At 39.6% G+C, this 23,852-nt stretch overlaps 1 protein-coding gene across 1 annotated transcript in view; it reads right to left on the reverse strand.

Annotated features, from left to right (window-relative positions):
• TRAPPC10 (trafficking protein particle complex 10) overlaps positions 1-23,852 on the reverse strand; it is a 119,565-nt gene that overhangs the window by 83,539 nt on the left and 12,174 nt on the right. Inside the window, exons 2-3 of the mRNA XM_006876786.1 lie at positions 6,829-6,910; positions 1,463-1,598 (exon numbers count right to left, since the gene is read on the reverse strand). Of these exons, the coding sequence (XP_006876848.1) occupies positions 1,463-1,598; positions 6,829-6,910 (218 nt within the window). The remainder of the gene's footprint in view (positions 1-1,462; positions 1,599-6,828; positions 6,911-23,852) is intronic.

A 23,852-nucleotide genomic window follows, 5' to 3' on the forward strand; every position in this document is an offset into this window, starting at 1 on the left:
CCCCTGAGCCTGATTGGTCGGGTATTTTGTGTTGTTGGCGGAGCTCTCTGCTATACGGCCACCCGATCCGCCATTGTGTTGTTCTCTCCTAAAGAGATATTTTTATAAACAATAATAAACTAAAGGACCCTAGGACCATCAAGGGAGAAGAGCACCAAGCAAAATGCGGGACCCTATCCAGAGAAGCAGCAACACCAGAGATGGAGGCAGAGATAGGGACATGGAGAGAGGCAATAGCTAAGGACTCTAGATCCATGGAAAGGGAGGGACTGAGAGCTGGCAGCCAGGAAGCAGGCTTGCAGAATGCGCCCTTTAGTGGTTTAAATTACTATATATGCCTGAGTGTTTTTTTTTTTTAAAAAAAGGGTTAAACTGAATAGAGAAAAATACTGTTAACTAATGGTACTTGGAGGGGATTATAATCATTGTAACGAAACAAAGTATATGATTTGTTGAATGTAAAACTGATGATCCGCCCTGTAAACTTTCACTCAAATCACAATAAAAACTTTAAAAACAAAAAAAGTAATACCCCTATTGCTGAAATGCCACCAACAATTGAACAGCCAGCCATTTGGTGTCAGCCCCTTGAGAGCATCTCCTGGTATGGTCCGTACCCTGCAGTGATGCCACTGTTCTTTTCACCAGCTCTACTCCCCATCTTAAACCCTTGCTAGATGAGAGCACCAATGAGGGTCTGGGCCCTCATACCTGTATTTGTCTCCATTAGGGTTTAAAAAACTACTGCATCCTCAATTTAGGTAAAATTGTCAATATGCAACGTTGCAAACAGCTAAATTTTATTTAGTCACAATGCTTTTATTTGTGACTTGAAGTCAAAACAGACAAGAAATGAACCCACCAAATTTTCTATGTACTCATGACAAGAATTCTGCCAGAAATGAAAGCTCCTTTCTGAGTTCAGGAATTGACACCTTCGAAACACAAATAGAGGCTGTGATGCACATAGCACTAACATCCACTCATTCTGTGGCTATTTATGGCAGGCCTCCTGCATCAGGCACTGTGATCTGAGGAGGAAGGCACTGCTTCCTGACCTCAGGGAGTTTACAACCTAGTAGAAAAGACAAACAAGGAGCTTCAAGAATGAAAAGTGCTACGGTGGTGGGGGTAAAGTGTTGTGAAAATAAAAATGAAAATCAGTATTAAAAATATAGTCCAATTAATAAAACCCAAAAGCCCACTAAATGAAATGGTTCTCCTGCACCCGAACACAGTCAGTAGGACATACTAGGTGCCTGTTACCAAGGCATCCCTGGGCCAGAGTAAAAGCACGCCAGGACAAAGCCAGGCGTCTGGCTGAGGAATGGAAAACAAGAAACACCACAAAATAAAGACTATGATTCAAAAATTACACTTGTCTTAACAAAACCTATAGCAGTGAATTCCTTTATCCTATTTCATGACCCTTTCTCATAATTTCCCATAAGTGAATACTTACACAGCATTCTGTCCAATAAATATGAAGAAAAGGGAAAGTGAGCAGAGCTTTGTTTCCTTCTTTGGGAAGCAGCTCGTCCTTGAACTGAACAAAATTAGATTCCAGGTGGATCATCTTTGGAGCTCGGCCATAGGACCTATGAATAATTTGCAAAAATCACTGAGAAAATGACTAAAGAATATTCAGAAGCATATATATATACACACACACACAATATTTTGTCCAAAACTATTTTATGAGTTATTTTAAATAGTTTATAATGACATGTCAAAGCTCCCTCTCCATAAAAATGTTTCTTTTATTCAATGACACATGCATAGCTTACATTCATCCTAGTCTTCAGTTCAACCAACTAGGCTGTTCCCTACAATGCAGAACAATGGGTTTTACCTGTATTATAACTTAATTTCTAAGTCACCATAAATGAGGAAAAGTGTATCCCAGAGTCAAGGTGCAGTCTAAAATAATAAGCTTTCAACTGCACTAAGTCTTCTATAACAACCTGTAATATCCCAAAAAGAGAACTATCTGGAAAGAGACAGATGTTTGTTTACAGAGCACACATTAAGGCATGGTCCTCTAGTAGCATAGTGGTTACAAGTTGGGCTGCTAACCTCAACGTCAGAAGTTCAAAACTACCACGTGGTCTGTGAGAGAAAGATGAAGCTTTGTGCTCACATAAAGATTTACAGCCTCAAAAACCCTACGCAGGGTCACTATGAGTCAGAACTTACTCCATGACACACCACCACTACCACAACCATTAACTTCCCTTATTTTTCTCAACCCAAGAGCTACTACATTGGCATAGAAAAATCCCACTAGCTAGATACATCTAATCTAAAGCTACCCAAGAAAAATGGGAGCTATATTACTATTACTATTATTAAACAATAAGTTTTACTACATGTATCTTTTTCAACCTCTAATAGCTATGCATCTTATAAACAGCTGTAATTGAATTTGCGGGTTTTATTCAGGCTAAGGAATCTCTGTGTCACAAAGTTATGTGGTTATGCTTGTACCTGAACTTGTATATTTTCTATTTGCAGGTTACTTTTTCCTATCATTTAACTTTTCTTTTTCTACCTTTTTTCCTCTGTGCCTTAAATTTTCAAACATCTATTTCTATTGGTTACATTCATATTTTTAATATATATAAAGCTTAGTTTTTCTTTCAAAGGCTAAACCTAACGTCTATCCTCTCCATGAACAAGGTAAGAAAAACAGTATGCTTTCTTCTCTCTAACCTCCATCCAACACATTCCAAATTTTACATCTTAATGTTTAAAGGATTGATACTTCAACTTCATCAAAACACTGGCAGTTGCTTCTTTTGTCCTGCTAATCCTGGGTTCATCTACCTTATTGTTGGGATTGATGGATGCCATCAGTTAACTCTGACTCATGGTGACCTCATGTACACTGCCTGGTCTTGCATCACTTTAACAATCACCAGCATGTTTGAATTCATCTCACCAAGGTCTCCCTTGTCCTCGCTGAACCTCTCTACCTCACAAAAACAAGATGTTGCATTCTGGCAACTAACCCTAGCCAGTGATGTGTTCAAAGCAAGTGAGTCAGACAGTGTTCTATAGAGAACCATAGGGTTTTCAGTGACTTAATTTTTGGAAGTAGATCTTAATAAGCCTTTCTTCCTAGTCTGTCTTAGTCGGGAAGCTCAGCTGAAACCTGTCCATCCTGGATGACCCTTGCTGATACTTGAAACAGAGGTGCCATAGCTTCTAGCACCACACCAACACACGTCTCTCTTCTTTTTGGAGTACACCGTTTAATTATTACTTATTAACCCTTTATTTCAGAGAGGATGAAGAGGTTTCTGATTTAATAATTGTTTAAAAGCATTTTTATTTACTGCAGTGCTTTCTAGCTATCTCCATTATCATGGCACACAATGAAAGTATGATGTGCCATGATATGAAAGGCACATGTGGCTTTAACCTGGTCCAAGGCTTAAAAGGATAAAATGTCTCACGAAGTGAGGAATTGTAGGTTCAAAGGTACTTTCCCTCAGTACTTTGAGAATACTGTTCTGAAATCTTCTATTTGTGATGCATTTTAAATGTCATTTTTCTCTGAAACTGTAGATTGGTTCTCCTTCCTTTTTTCTCCCTTTGTTGGTGTGGTCTTTTGTTAGTTTTGTTTGGTTTTCATTTTGCTTGGCATTCAGTGGGTTCCTGCAAACTCCTAGCTCTTCACTCCTAGAAAAATATAGACTAATTATCTCTTCCTGCTCTTCATTCTCTGTATTCTCTCCTTCTGGAACACCTAGTAGATAGCTATCAGAACTTCTGGATAATCTTCCAGCTTTTCTTCATGCTTTCCAGCTCCAGTCTTCATATTAATCTCAAGAGTTGCTACACTCAATCTTCCAACTCACTAATGTGCTCTTCCAGCTATTCATTTCATTTAGTTGTGGTGGTGGTGGTGGTGCTAGTGTGCCATGGAGTCAGTTTCCGAGGCTGTAAATCTTTACGGGAGCAGAAAACCTCATCTTCTCCTGCGGAACAGCTGGTAGTTTCGAACTGCTGACCCTGAGGTTAGCAGCCCGATTCATAACCACTAAGCTTTCTTTTTTTGATGTTTCTAAAAGGAGCTCTGGTAGCGTATTGGACTGCTAATCTCATGGTCAGCAATTCGAAACTACCAGCTGGGGAAGAAAGATGAGGCTTTCTGCTCCCGTAAACATTTACAGCCTCGGAAACCCTGAACAGGGTTGCTATGAGTTGGAACTGACTCCACAGCACATAACAACAACAAACAATCTAATCAGGAGTCCTGGTGTGGCACTGTGGGTTAATGCATTTGACTGCAAAGTTTGTTTGAACCACAAGGTTGGCGGTTCAAGCTCACCAGCCTCTCCCTGAAAACCCTATACAGGGTTGCTATGAGTTGGAACCAACTCTACAATACTTAACAACAAACCTAATCAACTAATTTAAAATTTCACGTACATATTTTAAGCTGTCAAACAGCACTACAAAATTTTTAACACCTACCATGACAGCAGCTGTCTACCCCATCCTTCTCTACTCTCCTTCCTACATTAGTTTTCAGGGCTGCCATAACCAATTATCACAAACTTGGTAGCTTAAAGTAACAGGTAAATATGGGTTTGAATACAGAAACTAATAAAGTGTTCTCTAAATAATGGGGAAAAAAATAGGAAAGTATTCTTTCACAGTCTCAGAGGTCAGAAATCTAAAATCAGAGTATCAGCTGGGATGTTTCCTTCTGGAAGAATCTGTGGGAGAATCTGTTCCAAGCTTGTCTCAGCTTCTGAGGGCTGACAGCAACCCTGGCATAGTCACATCACTCCAACCTCTATCTCTTTAGCAACTCCATATGGCCTCCTTCCTCACTGTCTTCTTCTTTTTTGTCTCTGATAAGGACACTCATCATTGGATTTAGGGTTCATCCTAATCTAGAGCATGATCTCATCTGGAGACTCTTAATCTGCAAAGAACCTTATTCTAAAAAAAGGTCACATTCCAAGGTTTCAGGTAAGCATGCATACATCCTGGAGGCCACAATTAAGCACATGATACCATTGTCCCAACTCTTTCAGTGGGTTCTTCTGGTACTGACCTCTGTTCCTAAGCCAGCTGCTGTCCCTTCCTGGGATGTCAATTCTAGACCTGACCTTGATGGCTGTGGTGGGAGATTCAGACTCAGTTTTGCCTGTCCATGCCCTCCCTCTCTCTCTACATTCCCTCTCCCTCCACAATCATTCTCCTTTAGTATTGAATATAAAAGCACTGTGCACTAAGAGACATATCACTGTGGTAGCTTTAAACCATAACTGTGGTTTTTCTCAGAATACATGTGTGCCTCCATCTTTCATTTTCTTTCAGCATCATTTAAAATCTTCCCAAGCTCTCCAACAGAATTTTAAGACCCCTGAATACTAGCCATGCAGTCAATGCACTAGGTAAAGTGTCAGTTTCTTTTTTCCCTAGTAATACTCCCTCAGAGGACCACAGTCCACTTATTTCTATTGCAATGCATTCCAATTTCTAAACCTGATAATGTTCAGCCCAGTAGTCTTCTGAGACAGGGAGCACAGTCAGTGTTTTCCCTGAGCCACTCCATTTCTCCACAGATGAATTGTCTCTTGTCTGAGGAGCAAGGTCTGGCTGCAGAGTTCTTGGATCTCAGTTGGGAATTTAGACTTGCGTCTAGCCCTGTTTCTAGAACAGTTCTCTCCACCTTTTGTTGTACCACAGTAGCTTCCCCTACACAAATGGCAGCAGGGTCCTTGGACACGCCTTCTTCTTTTTCCACCCTCAGCCTCACCCCAAACTTGCAAGACTCTGAGGCTGGCCCTGCTGACTGGCTCTATTAACATGCTCCCTGAGAAGGCACCTCTGCATCTTTCCCAGCTCAGCTGCTGCTCGCTCCTACCCTTCCCCCATCCTGAGCCTGTATGCCTTTTAGTCCTTTACTCTCATTTACTGGGAGTTCAGGCAGCTGAAGAGATGAGTGCCTGCATTAAATCAATGTCCTTTCTCTACATGGTTTTTTGCATAACCTCTTTTCTAGTTTAATGAATACACTTTCCCCCCACTTTTATCTCTATGAGTTTTTAAATAATGTATACTTATTTTTAAAAACCTTTCAGCCTATTTCACTTCTTCAAGTATTAACGTCTCCATTTGTTGACCTTGCTTTCTCTTTTTCATAGCATTGGGCTTCCTCAGATGTTATGCAGTCCTCTGTTTAAGAGAATTCTACATTCTATAGGATCTTTAATTTAGCAAGAATTGCAATTGCATGAATTACAAAAATGTTTTATATACCCTGGTTAAAAGCAGGTTACCTTTAACACGCTGAAATCCAAACATTTTCCACAAATAATATCAAATCTTACAAGAAATAAGTTTTCCGGTAAGAAAAAGCTCAAAGTCAACTGTTTTCTCTAAACAAGTCACTAAATACTGTGGGTCTGTTTTCTACTTTTTCCTTCTAATTTTGAAATAACTGTGTATTTTATCATCCTTAAGAAAAGGGTACAAGCTGGGGCAAGACTCCTGATAGGACTGCAGAAACATTCCTGTCTTCTGCTTTAAAGTAGAGTCTGAGCGAGTGAACAGCTCTTCTCCAAGATGCCTCACCTTTAAGACGTTCTGATTAGTTAGAATCCAAAGTGACTCCTATATAGGTGGGTCTTTAAATAAAAAAACACATCTTGCTTTTACCACTCCTTAAAACAATCAACATATTAAAGAATAAGCCTCACAGCTAATAGGCTTTAGAGTTCAAGGTGTAGCTTTTACTACTATAGTTGCATGTACAAATGTCTCAAAAAAGAAGAGGGCCTATGGTCAACACCCAAGAGCACCCACCTTCTCCATTCCATCGGTTCTCTTGGAAGCTGCTGGGAAAGCATTGGATAAATAGCGGTGAATAAATTCTGATCTCCGGCACCTGCAACAGGAAAAACAGAGAGACCTCAGTTATGGCATTTTCAAGTGAAGAGGCAAATGGACAAAAATTTATTAAACTGGTATTTCTACATTAATTCTGGAGCACTGGTGTGGTACTGTAGGACAAGCACTGACTGTTAACTGAAAGTCTACAGTTCAAACCCAACACTGCTCCTCAGAAACCCTATACAGGGTAGCTATGAATCGGAATCAATGCTATGAATCAGATGGCACATCTGATTCATAATTCTATAAAACAACAACATAATTCTATAATCAGAAAAATGGCATCACAAAACATGAGTTTTGTGCACCTTTACATAGTAGCTCATCTCACAAAGTCCGCATCAAGCATGCTCTAACTTGGTCCTCCCAGGACCTCCATAGAGTGATTCTAATTATCCCCAGGAGGAAGATGAGGCTCACAAAAGGTGAAAGACCAGAGATGGAGCTAGCTCAAGTCCCCCAGCTTTGCTCCCAGGACCTGACCTCTAAAACCATGGCACACTGCCTCCTTCAACTTACAGAGACCAGTCCAAAAACTTTGTGGAGAAGGAGGACCAGAAAAATGAACACTGATTTCTTCATCAAAATAAACTTCCTTTTCACCCAAATGCCCGCAGGAGCACACACTCTGAAGGCACCCACATGTGTTCTTCTATCCCTCATGATAGCTCCTGAAGTCAAAGGACAGACAAGTGACCCTGTCTCACAGTTGAGAAAGGTGAGTTCTCTGGGAGCTCCATGAGTTTCAGAGGACTGAGCAGTGACAGATACGCAGTGTCAGCCCAGGTGAGTCTGCCTTCCCTTTGCATGTTCAGTTTTAATTCAGCTCTTTTATCCTAATTGGTAGAACTGAAAAATCCATTTACTTCTCATAAAATGACAGTGTAGCTACATTATACTTAAAGCTAAAAGGGAATCTTTTAATATAGATTAAAATTCTTATGACTAAAATTCTTATGCTCAGAAGACCTTCTTAAACCGATCATAAGAAATTACTGGGAACTAACGTAGATTCCTGGTATGGTGCTGCAGGATAAGCACTGGACTACAAACCACAAGGTCATCAGTTCAAACCCACCAACTGCTCCTTGGAAAACCTCCACAGGGTCTCTATGAGTCAGAAGTGACTTGACGGCACTTGATAACAGCAACAACAACAATGTGGCTATTAACACATTTACCAGGAACCTAAGAAAAAAAATCTCACAAGAACCATTTAACAATGTCCGCTCGCTGCTGAGAGCAACGGTTTTCTGGTCCTTCTGAGCTATAGGTGAGAGAGACAGATGGCATGGTGGCTGGCCAAGAACTCTGAAGGCCTCACTGCCTTGGTTCAAGTCTCAGTTCCATTATTTACTAGCTTATCATACTGGCAATATCATGTAACCTTCCTATGTCTCAGTAAACCACATTTAAATGGGAAAACAAAACTGCCTATCTAAATAGGGTTGTGGTGAGGATTACATCAAGCACATAAATAACTCTGAACAAGACTTGATGCACTGTGGACACTTAAAAACAAGTTTTATGCTTTAACCTATCATTTCTCATCTTGTTCACTAATTTGGTAATTATTGATATTACTGAAATAAGAAAATGTTCAAGTAGCTTCAAGTTTCTTATCTCCAATTGTTAATTTTCCCTGCCTAACTGAAAGGTTCCAAAATTAATATATAAAATCACTACTCTTTGCTGAGAATGAGTATTCCAGAACATTTAATACCTGAGGAACCTGTACATACACCAAGAGGCCGTGGTTCTAACAGAACAGGGGCCACTGAATGATTTAAAATTGGCAAAGGTGTGCGCCAGGATTGTATTCTTTCACCATACTTATTCAATTTGTATGCTGAGCAAACCCATTAACAACCTGCGATATGTAAATAATACAACCTTGCTTACTGAAAGTGAAGGGAACTTAAAATACTGATGAAGATCAAAGACCACAGCCTTCAGTATAGGCTGCATCTCAATTCAAAGAAAACAAAAATCCTCACCAATGGACCAATCACATTATGATAAATGGAGAAAATACAAAAGTTGTCAAAGACTTCATTTTGCTCTGATCCACTATCAACACTCATGGAAGCAGCAGTCAAGAAATCAAATGATGTATTGCATTAGGCAAATCTGCTGCACAAGACCTCTTTAAAGTGTTGAAGAGAAAAGACGCAGTTTAAGGATTAAGGTGCCCCTGACACAAGCCGTGGTATTTTCAATAGCTTCATATGCATGTGAAAGTTGGACAGTGAATAAGGAAGACTGTAGAAGAATTGATGCATTTGAGTTATGGTGTTGGAGGAGAATACTGAAAGCACCATGGACTGCCAAAAAAACAAACAGATCTGTGTTGGAAGAAGTACAGCCAGAATGCTCCTTAAAAGCCAGGATGGCAAGACTAGTCTCTCATACTTCAGACATATTATCAGGAGGGACCATTCCCTAGAGAAGGTCACCATGCTAAGTAAAGTGGAGGGTCAGTGAAAAAGAGGAAGACCCTAACAAGATGGACTGGCAAAGTGGCAGCAGCAATGGGCTCAAGCTTAGCAACAACTCTGAGGATGGCACAGTACTGGACAGTGTTTCGTTCTATTGTGCATAAGTTCGCTGTGGGTCAGAACCAACTTGGTGGGACCTAATAACTCTTTGGTAAATGGAATTTAGGACAAATACAAGGAAGTGTTTCCTTCACTTTGTTTTTATTTAACACAAAGACACAGTTTCTGTGTTATATAAAAATGTACACAAAAAAAATGGAAATGCCCTCTATGGTCCTAAGTCTATCTTCCACAGGAAACCAGACAGACTGTTGTTGTTGTTAAGTGCTGTCGAGTTGGTTCCGACTCTAGTGACCCTATATAGGATTTGCAAGGAGTAGCTGGTGAATTTGAACCACCGACCTTGTTTTTCAAACGGACTTTGCAGTCCAGCATTGTTAGCCCACAGCAGCACACCAGGACTCCAGACAGGCCGTGGGCTTGTCTAAATGGAGGCTGTCACGGGAACCACTGCTCACACTCCGTCATGAATTCAATCTCTGGTGTGGGTCCTAAACTTAATTTCAAAAGATGAGAGAATCAGCACATGGGCTGAGTCCACAGAGATAGTCTGAGGTAACTGGGGATTTAATCAGTGACAAGTCTACCTTAGAAGACTAAATTGTTCTAGTCCACAGAAGTTCCACACTGATTGGAAAAGAATATGAAGACAAACCACTATGATTTTCTCAGAATACACAGCTATTACTTGTTGTAACACCCTTAAATCTTTACACAAAGTATTAAAAAAATCAGAGTTGTCTTTGAAGATAGAAAGATCTTAGGCATAAAATCCCAAAAGAATTAAGTCTTAGCTCACATAAATGAACACCATATACACAGTTTCCTGGTTTCCTGAAATAGCCCAACTGTTAAGTAAAAAGAAAAAAAAAAAAAGTCATGAGAGCTCTGAGGCCTGGACTGTAAGTGTAGAGCAACTTCTGGCAGATTTTCATTGCCATCCCTGAGCAACAGAGCCATGAGAAAGCCAGTAAGGATTCCACTGCCCATTAAAAAGCTACTAAGAGCAAAAATTGATGAACCTATATTCAGAGAATCTTGTTCAGAGAATCGCCGTGTTTATTTTCCTAACTCAAGAAGCTATTAAAAGAGTCAGCACAGACCAAATATTTCAATAATTGAGATTTCTGGTTTTGGTGGGGAAGAGGGAAATGAATAAAAAATAATTCATAAAAACACTTCAAAGCACAATCCCTATATGTATGTGTGTCCATGTGGGCTGCCCAGTTCTCGATGTTAACAAGGGAACCATATGAGGGAGATAAAGGTGTGAATGAGTTGGTCCAGCGATGGTCTTCTTAAGCATCCACACCACCAGGGAACCCCAGAGTGGGTCACCCTGGCTGGTACTTCAGAAGCACGCAGGAGAGACTGCAGCAGAGGAGAAGCAGGCCAGCACATCACCAAGTATGAAGGGAAGTGTGATGGGGATTTCCAGGACAGCTGCTTGGCTTTGAAGAGGGGTGTGGTGCTGGGTTTGGAGGTAATGCCTGGTGGTGCTGAGCCTCCTCGTGAGCGAGCTGAGGATGAGCAAGCCCCACAATCATCCAGGAAATGAGGTGGGGGCCTGGACTGTCGGTTATTGAATTGATAAATTTTCTTATTTATGCCAGTTGCATGTTCTGTTATATGCAGTTACAAAACTGATAGACTTCCAATATTTACTGATTATACTGCTGCATTTTCTGAGATTTTTATAAGGGCACATGCAAGTAAATTTAGAAATTTTTATGTTGAAAGCATGTAAGAATTAAGCACAGGGGAAAAAGGAATTGAAAACACAATTTCAGTGATTTAATCATAATTAGGTGATGTTTCAACAAATTAAACTTATTTCTTAAAAATCTTTAAAAGAGAAGGACTTGGGACTCAATTACAAGGGTAAATCAAAAAGCACTGCTACTAGGGTTCCAGTTCACATATACCGTGGTTTATTCCAAACAAAGCAGGTTTAATTGTGGCTCTGCAGAGGATGGTTACAGATACGTTCTCTCAGTGATACACTCGCCTGAGACTCGTTAGGTGTCTTCACAAAAAGACTGTTTGTGCCATGGAATGAAAATGATTTTGAGGCAAGGGCTAATACCAAACTTTTAACAAAATTCAAGTGGACATTTTCCAAAATCATTGAAAAGCTTTGCACCCAGTTTAAGGGAATGCTGTCCCACATAAAACAACAGTTTTTATATTGATCAAGCAATTTAAGGACTGTGAAAGACCTCAAAGGTGAGCAAGACCTCAGAGAGGTCAGCTTAGAAACTTATGGTGACTATTTGGGGGATTCCATAGTGGTAATCTTGACAGATTTTCTTGAAGAACACAGGGCAAACATGAGAATTTGTCTTGAAGAAGTTTAAAGTGAACACTGCATTGGTGGGGAAAAGTCCAAGAAGGAATTTGTTGCTGAGAAATTTGTTTCCATTACAATGATTCATCTGCTCATTCTTCCAGGGTAGCAGGGGCTGTCTTTAGGAGACTTTTGTTGGGAAGCCTTACCTTATCTACCCTACAGCTCTCATCTTGCCCCTTCAGAATCCTTTTTGTTACCAAAACTCAAAAATATTTAAAGGGAACATGATTAAAGTTCTCTGGGGATGCCAAAACTGGAGAACACAGAATTCTTTAAGAAAGGGTTGTTGTTAAGTGCCTTCAAGTTGGTTCCAACCCATAGTGACCCTGTATAAAGTTTAATAGGAGCAGTTGGTAAATTTGAACCACCAACTCTGCAGTTCACATTGGCTTTGCAGTACATACAGCACATCAGCCCACAGTGCCACACCAGGACTCCGAGAAACAAAAACATCACCTTCAGAAGAGTATAGGCCAAGATGGAGAATATGTTGAGAAAAAATAGCTTCATGTTTTGATGTTGTTGTTGTTAAGTACCGTGGAGTTGGTTCTGACTCATAGTGACCCTGCACAGGGTTTCCAAGGCTGTAAATCTTTACGGGAGCAGAATACCTCATCTTTCTCCCGCGGAACAGGTCATAGTTTTGAATGGCTGACCTTGAGGTTGGCAGCCCAACTCGTAACCACTACGCTACCAGAGTTTAATAAAGGTTTCTATGATCTTACACATGGAGTCCTGGTGTGGTGCTGTGAGTTAATGTACTGAACTGCAAAGTGAGTTTGAACGACAAGGCCGGCGATTCAAGGTCACCAGCTGCTTCTGGGAAACCCTATAGAGGGTCACTATGGGTCAGAACTGACTTGACAGCACGTAACAACAATGATCTTAAAGCATAATTTTTTTTACTTAACCTTAAGGTCAGCGGTTTGAAACTACCAGCCGCTCCGCGGGAGAAAAATGAGGCTTTCTACTCCCGTAAAGATTTACACCCTCGGAAACCCTGTACAGGGTCGCTGTGGGTCGGAACCGACTCGATGGCACTTAACAACAACAACATCCTTATAAAAAAAAATTAGCAAATTATCCAAACATTAAAAAGATACTAACATGCTTACAAACAAATACGGCAACTACAGCTATAACTGTAATCAGTTAGATTTTAGATCTCCAACTATCAGACAATAAAGATATGACCATTTTTTAAAACACTCTAATCTTCAAAGATATGAATTATAAATAAAAATAGAAACTTGTAATCTAGACAGTCTGTTTTTTTAAACCCAAGAGGTTATCATTAAGATGACATTCTGACGAAAACCTAGTAGCATGCATAAGGCAAATCTAATGAACTCTAACGCCATGAGGGCCACAGCCTGGTAGAGAGGCGTTTGTGTTGGTGAGTCACCAACTGACGTCATAATTTAGACTTCATTTGTCTTATAGAAGTAATCCCCAGATTACAAACAAGGACCATTCTTAAATAGGTCTTTAAGTCATATCTGTATATAAATTGGAACAGTTAGGTACAGTTTGTATATAACATCAGTCAGTCAAATGTTTGTCTTGGTATATAATATACAGTGTACATTTCTAAAGCATAAAAAGCATTAAACAAATGCTTCCAGAGACACTTAAACATCTTTAACATAATAATACAATAATATTTTATGCTCATATCAAAGTGGTGCCCATTTGCTATTATAAACCAATATATATACCTCAAATTTTTCATATAATAGCCATTTATAGGGTTAGTTTATAACTAAGAGTTGTAAATAAGCTGAATGTTCATAACTGGAAGACTGCCTGTATATCCTTTGTTTTACCCTCCTTCCACCCTAAGATCAAAGCAAAAGTTTACTTTCAATCATTTTATGCATGAAGCCCTTGCTTTCAGGATCCATTAGGATGGGAGTCCTGGTATGGCGCTGCAGGATAATGCACTGGACTGTAAGGTCCATTTGAACCTCAAAGTCAACGGTACAAACCCACCAGCCCCTCTTGGAAATCCTATACAGGATGGCTAAGAGTTGGACCCGACTCAACGGCACTTAACAACAGAATAGAAAAGTCACCAAGTTATTTAATGTCAAAGCATTTTTAGAATTCAGATTCTTGAGTCTAATAATCAACATCAACCAGAACAGAATCGTTATTAAGTTGATAAAGCAGACTCCAGCATTTCCTGTTTAGTGTGAAAATGCTCAAACCAGACAAGCAAGCAAACAAATGCTTCTGCACATGGATAAAAATCTAAGCTTGAACCAAATCCTCAGTGGTGGATCTATTTGGGGAATGAGATTGCACAGGAATGTTCACTTTCTGCATTACAGAAATATATAATGTACAAACTAAATGAAAATGGAGGCATTATTACTTTGCAACTTAAAACAAAAATGTTTATTGAAGGGAAAAAACAACACATAAAATGGGAGGAGTCAGTACAACATGACTAAGGCAAAAGAAGACACTGAGAGGGTACACAAAAGTAAAAGGCCACAACTGTAAAAACAATTACATGTACAATCCAGCAACAGTAATAACAAACATGTACAAGTGGATGCATACATAGACACATAAATTGCAAAGGTGTGGTTTATGGAAGTACAACCACGTGCACATACAAGTTTGGCAGTGGACATTTCTACAAACTTATCTGTATGTGCTACAAATATATCCACGTATATAACGGAACACACAGGGAGTATAGTCAGCAAGTCTTCTTAGCCACAGCCAAACACCCACTGAGTTAGTGGGCTCGAGAGTAGGAAGTATACATAGTCTCAGGAAACATCTATGTTAACTAGCATAATACAGACCACACAGATACTGTTTTACATCCTACTGTAGTAAGTAGCATCTGGGGGTCTTACAGGATTGAAAGCAGTCATCAGAGGTTCAAGCTCACCAGCTGCTCCTCAGAAACCCTATGCAGGGTTGCTATGGGTCGGAATTGACTCAACAGCACTTAACAACAACAATCTAAGATATGGTTATCAGTTTCTTTCTGTCTAGAGAAAAGAAGAGTGAAAAATACGGAGTCAAGGAAACGATTAGTCCTGAGGACTAATGGACATCACAAACCATAGTGCCCACTACTAGCCTAAGACCAGAGAACTCGATGGGGCCCAACTACCACTAACAACAGTTCTGACTGAAATCACAAAAGACGGTCCCAGACAAAGTGGGGGAAAATGTAGAACAAAATTCAAATTTAGACTTACTGGTGTGACAGAGACTGGTGTAAGCCCTAAGACTATATAGCCTTTAGATATCCTTCCATTTAGAACTGAACCCACTCCCGGAGACCACCTTACAGTCAAATAATAGTCCTATAAAGTGAAGTGAATAACAACACTAGTGAGGGCTGTGCTCCTCTGAACAATGAACTATACAAGACCAAAAGGGCAGCATTTGCCCAAAGCAGAAGACAAGAAGGGGAAGGAGAGCTGGCAGAATGGAAATGGGGACCCATGGTGAAAGTGGGGAGAGTACTGGCACATTGAGGGGATTGCAACCAATGTCATGAAACAATCTATGCATAAATGGTTGAGTGGAAAATGTGCTTTGTAAACCTTCACCGAAACCAAAATGAAATGTTCAAAAAGAAGAACATTAAGTTGGGGAGCGTAAAAGATTAAGCAGAAAAGTTCCCGCTAACTGAAAAGGGCACACAGTTTTTTATACTGCAGAATCACTAATTCCCATGTGGAGTCCTGGTTTGGCACAATAGGGTAAGCTCTGGACTGCTAACCACAAGGTCAGCTGTTCAAATCTACTAGATGCTCCTTGGAATTCCTATACAGGGTCACTGTGAGTCAGAACTGACTCAATAACACTTAACAAAAACTCCTGTGATTTTTTTTTTTTTTCAGACATGAGTTAAGAGCACTCAAAAATCTACTTAATGTCTTGAATCTGATTATACACAAGGACTCTTGCTAAGCTACTTGTTTAGCACTAAGTAGGAGAAAAGGACTAGTTCAAAGGCAAATGAAGAGAGGGCCATGTGTTTAGATGGGCCAGGTCTCCGAGTTCTCTGCACACAGCCAGAGGAGAATCTGAGGCACAGAGAAGTTTCACAACTGGCTGAGGACAAGCCACTGCTGAGTGGTAATGCAGGATCAGAGCCCCTGTAGCCCTACTCTGGAGTCAACACTTTCAATTATCATTGTGCATCTCTAGTTTTGAAAGTATTACATTTATAAATTCATCTGCAGCAACTGTTTTGACAACAGGTTGGTTGAAAATACAGCTTCTAGAAGACCTCCACTGAAAGTGAAAACGTCATCTGCTTTACATAGCACCAATTTGTACACACATAGCCATAAAAGTCTTAACACAAAAGTATCAGAGGGTTGTTAAGTGCTCTCTGGTTGGTTACGACTCATAAACGACTCTGTATAGGGTTTCTGAGGAGCAGGTGGCTGTTGGGTTTGAACTGCCAACCCAGTGTTATCCTGCAGCGCCCCACAGAATATAATCCTACGAATATAGCAAAGAAAAACAAAAAGCTCAGCCAATCTGCAGCTGGTGCTCAGCTTTCCTCAATACCTAATGCCACAGATTCTCAGGATCAATGTTTTAATTTGGAGATTTCTGTTGCATAAAAGATACTGTTTTAAAGATTTTATATGTTAGTATTCTCATACAATGTAACGTTCATCAAATTCTTTATTATAATCCTAATAAAGGTAGATAATTTTATATATATATTAAACATATCTTCTCGTCTTATCTTAAATTGTTGAAGACATCAGGAGATTTTTAGCCTGTTAAGAAGACAGCTGTCTTAATCAATCTAATGGGCTATATCACATTTATGAAGAAGGGTTAGTTTTAGACTGCAGATGGAGCACATAAAGAACTCTGGTCTAAGATGGAGTGGTTTGCCTATGGAGGTACAGTCAATAGGTGCAGCTTCCAGTCCTGGGGGCTCTCAAACATGGGCTAGGTGATATCCCAGTTGGGAGGGAGTTTTCAGTAGAGTCGTAAGCAGCAGTTGGATGGTTGGAATAGGCCTGTTATTGTAGTTAGCTGCTGTGCAGTCACTCCCCCTGATTCATGGGAATTCATGCACAATGGGATCAAACTGTTATGTTCCACAGCTTTGTCACTGGCTGACATTTGAAGGAGATTGCCAGGTAATTCTTCCTAGTCTGGAAGCTCTGCTGAATGCTAGTCAGCATTCTAGTAACATAAAACCTTCACATTAACCAGGATCAAACCTGCGTCTACTTCAAGGAAGGTGAGGATTCTACCACTGAGCCACTAGTGCTGCCCTCCCTGATCTAAGACCGTTGTTCTAAGTGTCACTGCATCAGTTCTGACTTCTACCAACCCTGCACAGGATTTCTGAGGCTATAAATCTGTGCAGGAGCAGAAAGCCCATGGAGCAGTTGGCGGATGGGCTTGAACCACAACCTTGTAGCTAACAAATACTAATTCCATGGTGCTTCATGGACTAAGACTGTTGTTACGTGCCATCAAGGCAGTTCTGACTCATAGCAACCCTGTATAGTGTTTATGAGAAGCAGCTGGTGGGCTTAAACCACCAATCTTATGGTTAGCAGTCCAGTGCTTATCCTACAGCACCACACAAGCAAGAGAGTATGATTCTATTTTTGAACAGCAGGAAAAAAAAAAATTGAAGGAAATAATTTACCGTAACATTTTCTTTACTGAAAATTTTGCCAAAACAGCTATTCCTAAAGCATGAAGTTAACAAAAAAAGAACCGTAATCCATGACTAGGTAGTTCATTCATATTTGAAAACGTTGAGTGTTTTGGAGGGCATTATCTTTAAGCATAACAAAGCATGTGCTTGCCTAAGACCACAGATAAATGAAATTTTCCTCAGTGATTTTTGGTGGAAGTAATGTTCACATGTAAAAAAATGTCCAAGGTCACAAACTAGGAGGTAATCTCCACCTGTTCAATAATATCTAAAGCATTATTTGTTGTAATTTATGAATTATGCAATCATGAAAATTAATTAATGCTTCCTAAGGAGCTCTGGCAGCGTAGTGGTTACGACTTGGGCTGTGAACCGCAAGGTCAGCAGTTCGAAACTACCAGCTGCTCCGCGGGAGAAAAATGAGGCTTTCTACTCCCGTAAAGATTTACACCCTCGGAAACCCTGTACAGGGTCGCTATGAGTCGGTTCCGACTCCACGGCACATAACAACAACAACAACAACAAAGTAGTAGCTAAGGAGACCTAGTGGTTAAGCATGCAGCTGCCATCCAAAAGGTCAGTGGTTCAAACCTACCAGCCACTCCATGGGAGAAAGATGTGACAATCTGCTTCCCTGAACTCTTGGAAATCCTATGAGCCATTCTATTCTATCCTACAGGGTTGTTATGAGTTAGAATTAACCTCCATGGCAATAGGGCTTAATTACTAGTTCTTTCATGGGAAAAACTAAGAGGAAATGCATAATCACTGAAAATGAAAATGATCTCCAATGGTTCATACCAGAGTCTCTGTGTATGAAAAGCTTCAACATTTTGGGAATGCAAGGCAGGGGGTATAAAGGTTAATGAGAAAGAATCAAAAAACAGCATCCAGATTCTCTAAGAGCCAGGTTTGATCTTTCCCCAAAATGGGTCTAATTTCTATGCAGAAACATTGCCTTCCCTGTATTGGAAAGCACATATTTGAGAAATAAAGTAAATGAACATTCCCTGAGCTTTTCACCTCAAAGGTCAAATTTAAAGAAAATTATAGAAGGCAACACAATGGGAATTATATCCACTGTCTGATGTCACTGATCTTTCTGAGCTAAAATTATGGTACCTGATATCACAGCCCAATAAAACCTACCACTTCCTTGCTGTCTTTAATTTTATGTCCATGCCATCTAGTGTTCGTCCCGACCCTCACTGTGGCCTCAACCTTTTCTCTTCATTCCTAAATACAAGTATACGCTACCCTCTCTCTTGCTATTTTTTTTGCTCTCCCAGGACCCATTAGTAGGTGTCATCAAGGGAAGAGAACAATTTGCCAGTGTTTGATGCAAGTTTTATACTGTGGAATTTTACAGAAATGAAACTACATCCAACGTAAGAAAAACTAGTTGCAAGATATAAAGAAACAAAGTTGAAAAAGTATCTTTGCTGAAATCTGGTTTTTCTGAAGTTCCAAAGTCTTTTATTATTTCTTTAACTTAAAAAACAACACACATGCCGATAATGTTTGTTAAGAGGCTAAAGCAAAGACTTATGGCAGGGAGAACACAGTTACCTGCTCAAGCTCTCAGAGACTGGAGTGGATGTAAAATGGTAGTTAAAAAAATAAAAGGAAGATTGGATCAATGCATCTAAATATAATATGTATAAGAATATTGAAGAATAAACTTTTTTTTGTATCTTTTTAAAGATACAAACAAACAAACAAAAAAACCACAAAACTACAAGAATATTAAATCATCCTAAACACTGGAACACCAAAGAATCATAGCAAATGACAAGTTAAAAAAAAACAAAAAACCAAACTAGAGTCATGGAGAGTCTGTCTGCCCCAGAAAGATCACCTACTCATAAGACCTAAATGCTACACTTTCCAATTGGTACAAGCCTATGGATCTCAAAGTGAGTCACCTGGGAACTTGTCAGAAATGCTAACTGTTGGGCCTCCACTCTACACCTAGTGAATCAGAAACTCTGAGATGGGAATGAGCTATCTGTATTTTACTTTACAAGCTCTCCAGGTGATTCAGATAAAGGCTCAAGTTTTAATTCTATCGACAATCAAGTACTCATCGTGATTGAGATTTTCTATATGGAAGAAAGAAAATATGAGGGGGCTTCAAAAAGTCCCTGTTATACGAAGAAGAGCCAAGAGTGGGGCCCTACCCAGAAAAGCAGCGAGGCCCGAGATAGAGGCAGAGACGATGATGTGGAGTGATGAAGCGGCTGGGGACTTTGGATCCAGAGAGGGAGAGGGACTGTGTGCTGAAGACTGGGGTGTGTGTGTGTGTGTGTGTAGGGGTTATAGGGTATACTCTTTGGTTGGTTGATGATGCATGGAGGGGACTGGAACCATGGCAATGAAACGATATACAACAGAATGAATGTAAAACTAAAGTTCTCTCATGTAAACTATCATATAATTCACAATAAAAAATTTAAAAAAAAATCCCTGTTATAGAAGATACAGCAGCTAACTGAAATTCTGTAGTCTTGGGTTTGAACTGAAAACATCAGTATGAGCTTACGATATATTTTATCTTTAAGAGAGGAGAAAAAAAAAAAAAACCAAAAAAAAAACCACTTTGCAGTTCTGCCTACTGAAAATGCCTGGAGCATGCAGACTGTGGCCCTGAAATGTCACTCTTCATTTATAGGGTCCATGGCTTCTTAGAGAAATGGCTGACTCAAAAGGCTAGGGTAGGAAATATACAAAATGGGCCTGGAATAGCTTGTCACAGCAGAGAGTCAGAAACAACAAAAGATTCCTATTAACTCAGGGGCTATTTTCAGACCACCTCTCCCTGGCCAAAGATAGAACAATCTACACATTAACATACAATAAGGATGAAATGGACTGAAACCTAGTAGGTATATTTACATTCATAGTGATTTTTTTTCCAAAAGCTAATTTATCACCCTTGAAAGGCGTTAGTGAACCAACTCATTTTGAAAAGCTAAGGAAAAGAACTAAGCATTTAGCCTACCTTTGCTATCTAAACTCTACCACTTTGTTGTTGTTGTTAGTGCTGTCAAGTCTGTTCCAGTGACCCTGTTTCCAAGGAGCAGCTGGTGGATTTGAACTGTTGACCTTGTGGTTAACAGTCCAGTACTTGTCCTACAGCACCACACCAAGACAAATACATGTTAAGCATACAAGAGGACTGAAAAATTTAAAACCTCTTTGTGTATGTGCATATACCACACTCCAGTCAGTTTGTCATACTGAGGTGACTTGTATATTGCTGAGATGCTGGAAGTTACTCCACTGGTATTTCAAATACAGCATGATCACCAATGGTGGGCAGGGTGCAGTGGTGCTCCCAGACTAAGACAGACTAGGAAGCTGGAACAGCGATCCACTGAAAACCTTATAAATATAACATCAGAAGTCTGTCTGACATAATGCTGGAAGATAAGCCCCTCAGGTTGAAGGCACTCAAAATACAATTGCAAAGAGCTGCCTCCTCAAAGCAGAGTCGATGTTAATGATGTGGACAAAACAAAAGTTTGGGGACCTTTATTTGCTGACGTGGCACAACTCAAAATGAAAAGAAACAGTTGCAGACATACTTTTAAATCGGAATGTGGAACTGTATAAAGTATGAATCAAAGAAAATTGGAAGCTGTCAAAAATACAATGGAATGTTTGAAGATCAATATCCTAAGCATTAGTGAGCTGAAATGGATTGGTATGGGCCTTTTTGAATTGAGCAATCATATAGTCTACCATGCCAAGAATGATAAATAGAATAATAGCATCATCATATTCATTGTCAGAAAGAACAATTCAAGATTGGAGTCATGGTATGGCACTACAGGATAAGCACTCAACTGCAGTCAGTTTGAACCTTCAGGTTGGCAGTTCAAACTCACCAGCTGCTCCTCGGAAACCCTATACAGGGTCGCTATGAGTCAGAACCAACTCAACAGAATTTAACAACAACACTGGCAGTGACAGGATAATATCACACACCTACAAGGAAGACCAATTAATAAGATTATTATCCAAATTTATATACTAACCACTAATTCAAAGATGAAGAAACTGAGTATTTTTACCAACTTCTGCAGTCTGACACTGATGAACTATGCAATCAAAATGCACAGATAATTACTGATAGTTGGAAACAAAAAAGGATCAGTTAATTGGAAAATATGGTTTTGGTGACATAACTGATGCAGGATAGCATGATAGAAATCTGCAAGACCAACAACAACTTACTCATTGCAAGTATGTTTTCCAACAACATAAACAGCAACTATCCACATGGACCTCGTGGGATAGAATACATAGGAATCAAATTGACTACATCTTTGTGAAAAGACTATGGAACAGCTCAATGTCATCATTCAGAACAAAGCCAGAGGAAGACAGAGAGAAAGACCATCAATTGCTCATGTGCAAGTTTGGATTAAAGGTAAAAAAAACAAGCCCACCAGAGCCAAAGTATGACATCTCATCTGAATTTAGAGGTTAGCTCTAGATTTGATGCATTGATTGAACACTAATGACAGGAAATAAGACAAACTCTGGGATGATATCAAATACAAAAAGAAACTAAGAAATCATTAAAAAAGAGAAAGAAGAAAATACCAAAGTGGATGATGTAAGAGACTGAAAGAAATGATACAGTAAAAGAGCTGAGCAGAAAATTTCAATGGGCGGCTTGAGAAGACAAAGTATTACAGTGAAATGTGCAAAGACCTAGGGTTATAAAACCAAAAGGGAAGGGCATATTCAGCATTTCTCAAGTTAAAAGAAAAATCAAGCCCAAGTTGCAATATTTAAGGGTTTTGTGGGGAAAATATTGAACGATGGAGGAAGCATCAAAAGACGATAAAAGGAATACAACACAGAGTCACTGTACCAAAAAGAATTGGTTGACATCCACCCATTTCAAGAGATAGCATATGATTAAGAATTGATAGTATGGAAGGAAGTCAAAGCTATACTGAAGACACTGGTGAAAAACAACTGATGTTTCTTTCAATAAACTGATGCAGTACCGGAAGCACTCACTAGTCTATGCTAAGAAATTTGGAAGACAGCTACCTGGCCAACCAACTTAGCAGAGGTCCATATTTGTGCCCATTTCAAAGGAAGGTGACCCCAACAGGAAACAAAATATATTGGACTCCTATCACATGCAAGCAAAACTTGGCTGAAGATCATTCAAAATTGGTTACAGTGGTACATAGATGAGGAGCTGCCAGAAATTCAAGCCAGATTCAGAAGAGGATGTGGAACAAGGGATACACTGCTGATGTCAAATAGATCTTGGCTGAAACCAAATACCAGAAAGATGTTTACTTGTGTTTAATTGACTATACAAAGACATTCAATCATATGGATCATAACAAATTATGGATAACATTGCAAAGAATGGGCATTACAGACACTTAATTGTGCTCATGTAGAACCTATATGTAGACCAATTGGCAATCATTTGAACAGAAGAAGGGAATATTCATAAAGTCAGAAAAGATACATGTCAGGATTATATTCTTTCACCATACTTATTCAATCTGTAAACTGAACAAATCCAAGAAACCGAACTACATGAGGAAGAACGCAATATCAGAACTGGAAGAAGACTCATTAACATGCTGAACAACTAACCACAAAATTGGTGGTTTAAACCCACCTGCTACTCCTTGGAAACTCTATACAGGGTCGCTGAGTCGGAACCCATTCCATGATGGCACTTACCAACAACGACAAACATACACAGATGAAACAACCTTGCCTACTGAAAGAGGACTTGAAGCAATTCCTGATAAAGATAAAAGACTATATAGCCTTTGGATCGATTTGTATGGATTACAACACAATATAAAGACAGCAAACCTCCTCATAATTGGACCAATAAAAGACATCATGATAACAGATTGGGATTCTCAAGAATTTTATTTTACTTGGATTCATAATCAATGCTCATAGTAGCAGCAGTCAAGAGATCAAACATGTTTCATTGGGCAAGTCTGCTACAAAAAAAAAGACCTCTTTAAAGTGCAAAGATATCACCTGACCCAAGGCTGATGTTTTCAACCGCCTCATATGCATATGAAGTCCTGGTGTGGCACTGTGAGTTAATGTGCTGGACTGCAACATCGGTTTGAACCACAAGGTCAGCGGTTCAAATTCACCAGCCACTCCATGGAAACTATACAGGGTCGCTATGGGTTGGCACCGACTTGATGGGACTTAATAACAACAACATATGCATATGAAAGTTGGACAATGAATACAGAAAACGAAAGAAGAACTGATGTCTTTCAATTAAGGTGTTGGTGAAGAATACTAAACATACAGAGGACTGCCAAAGGAAGTAACA

This window comes from Chrysochloris asiatica, unplaced genomic scaffold, assembly GCF_000296735.1.
Source record: "Chrysochloris asiatica unplaced genomic scaffold, ChrAsi1.0 scaffold00415, whole genome shotgun sequence".
NCBI lineage: Eukaryota > Metazoa > Chordata > Mammalia > Afrosoricida > Chrysochloridae > Chrysochloris > Chrysochloris asiatica.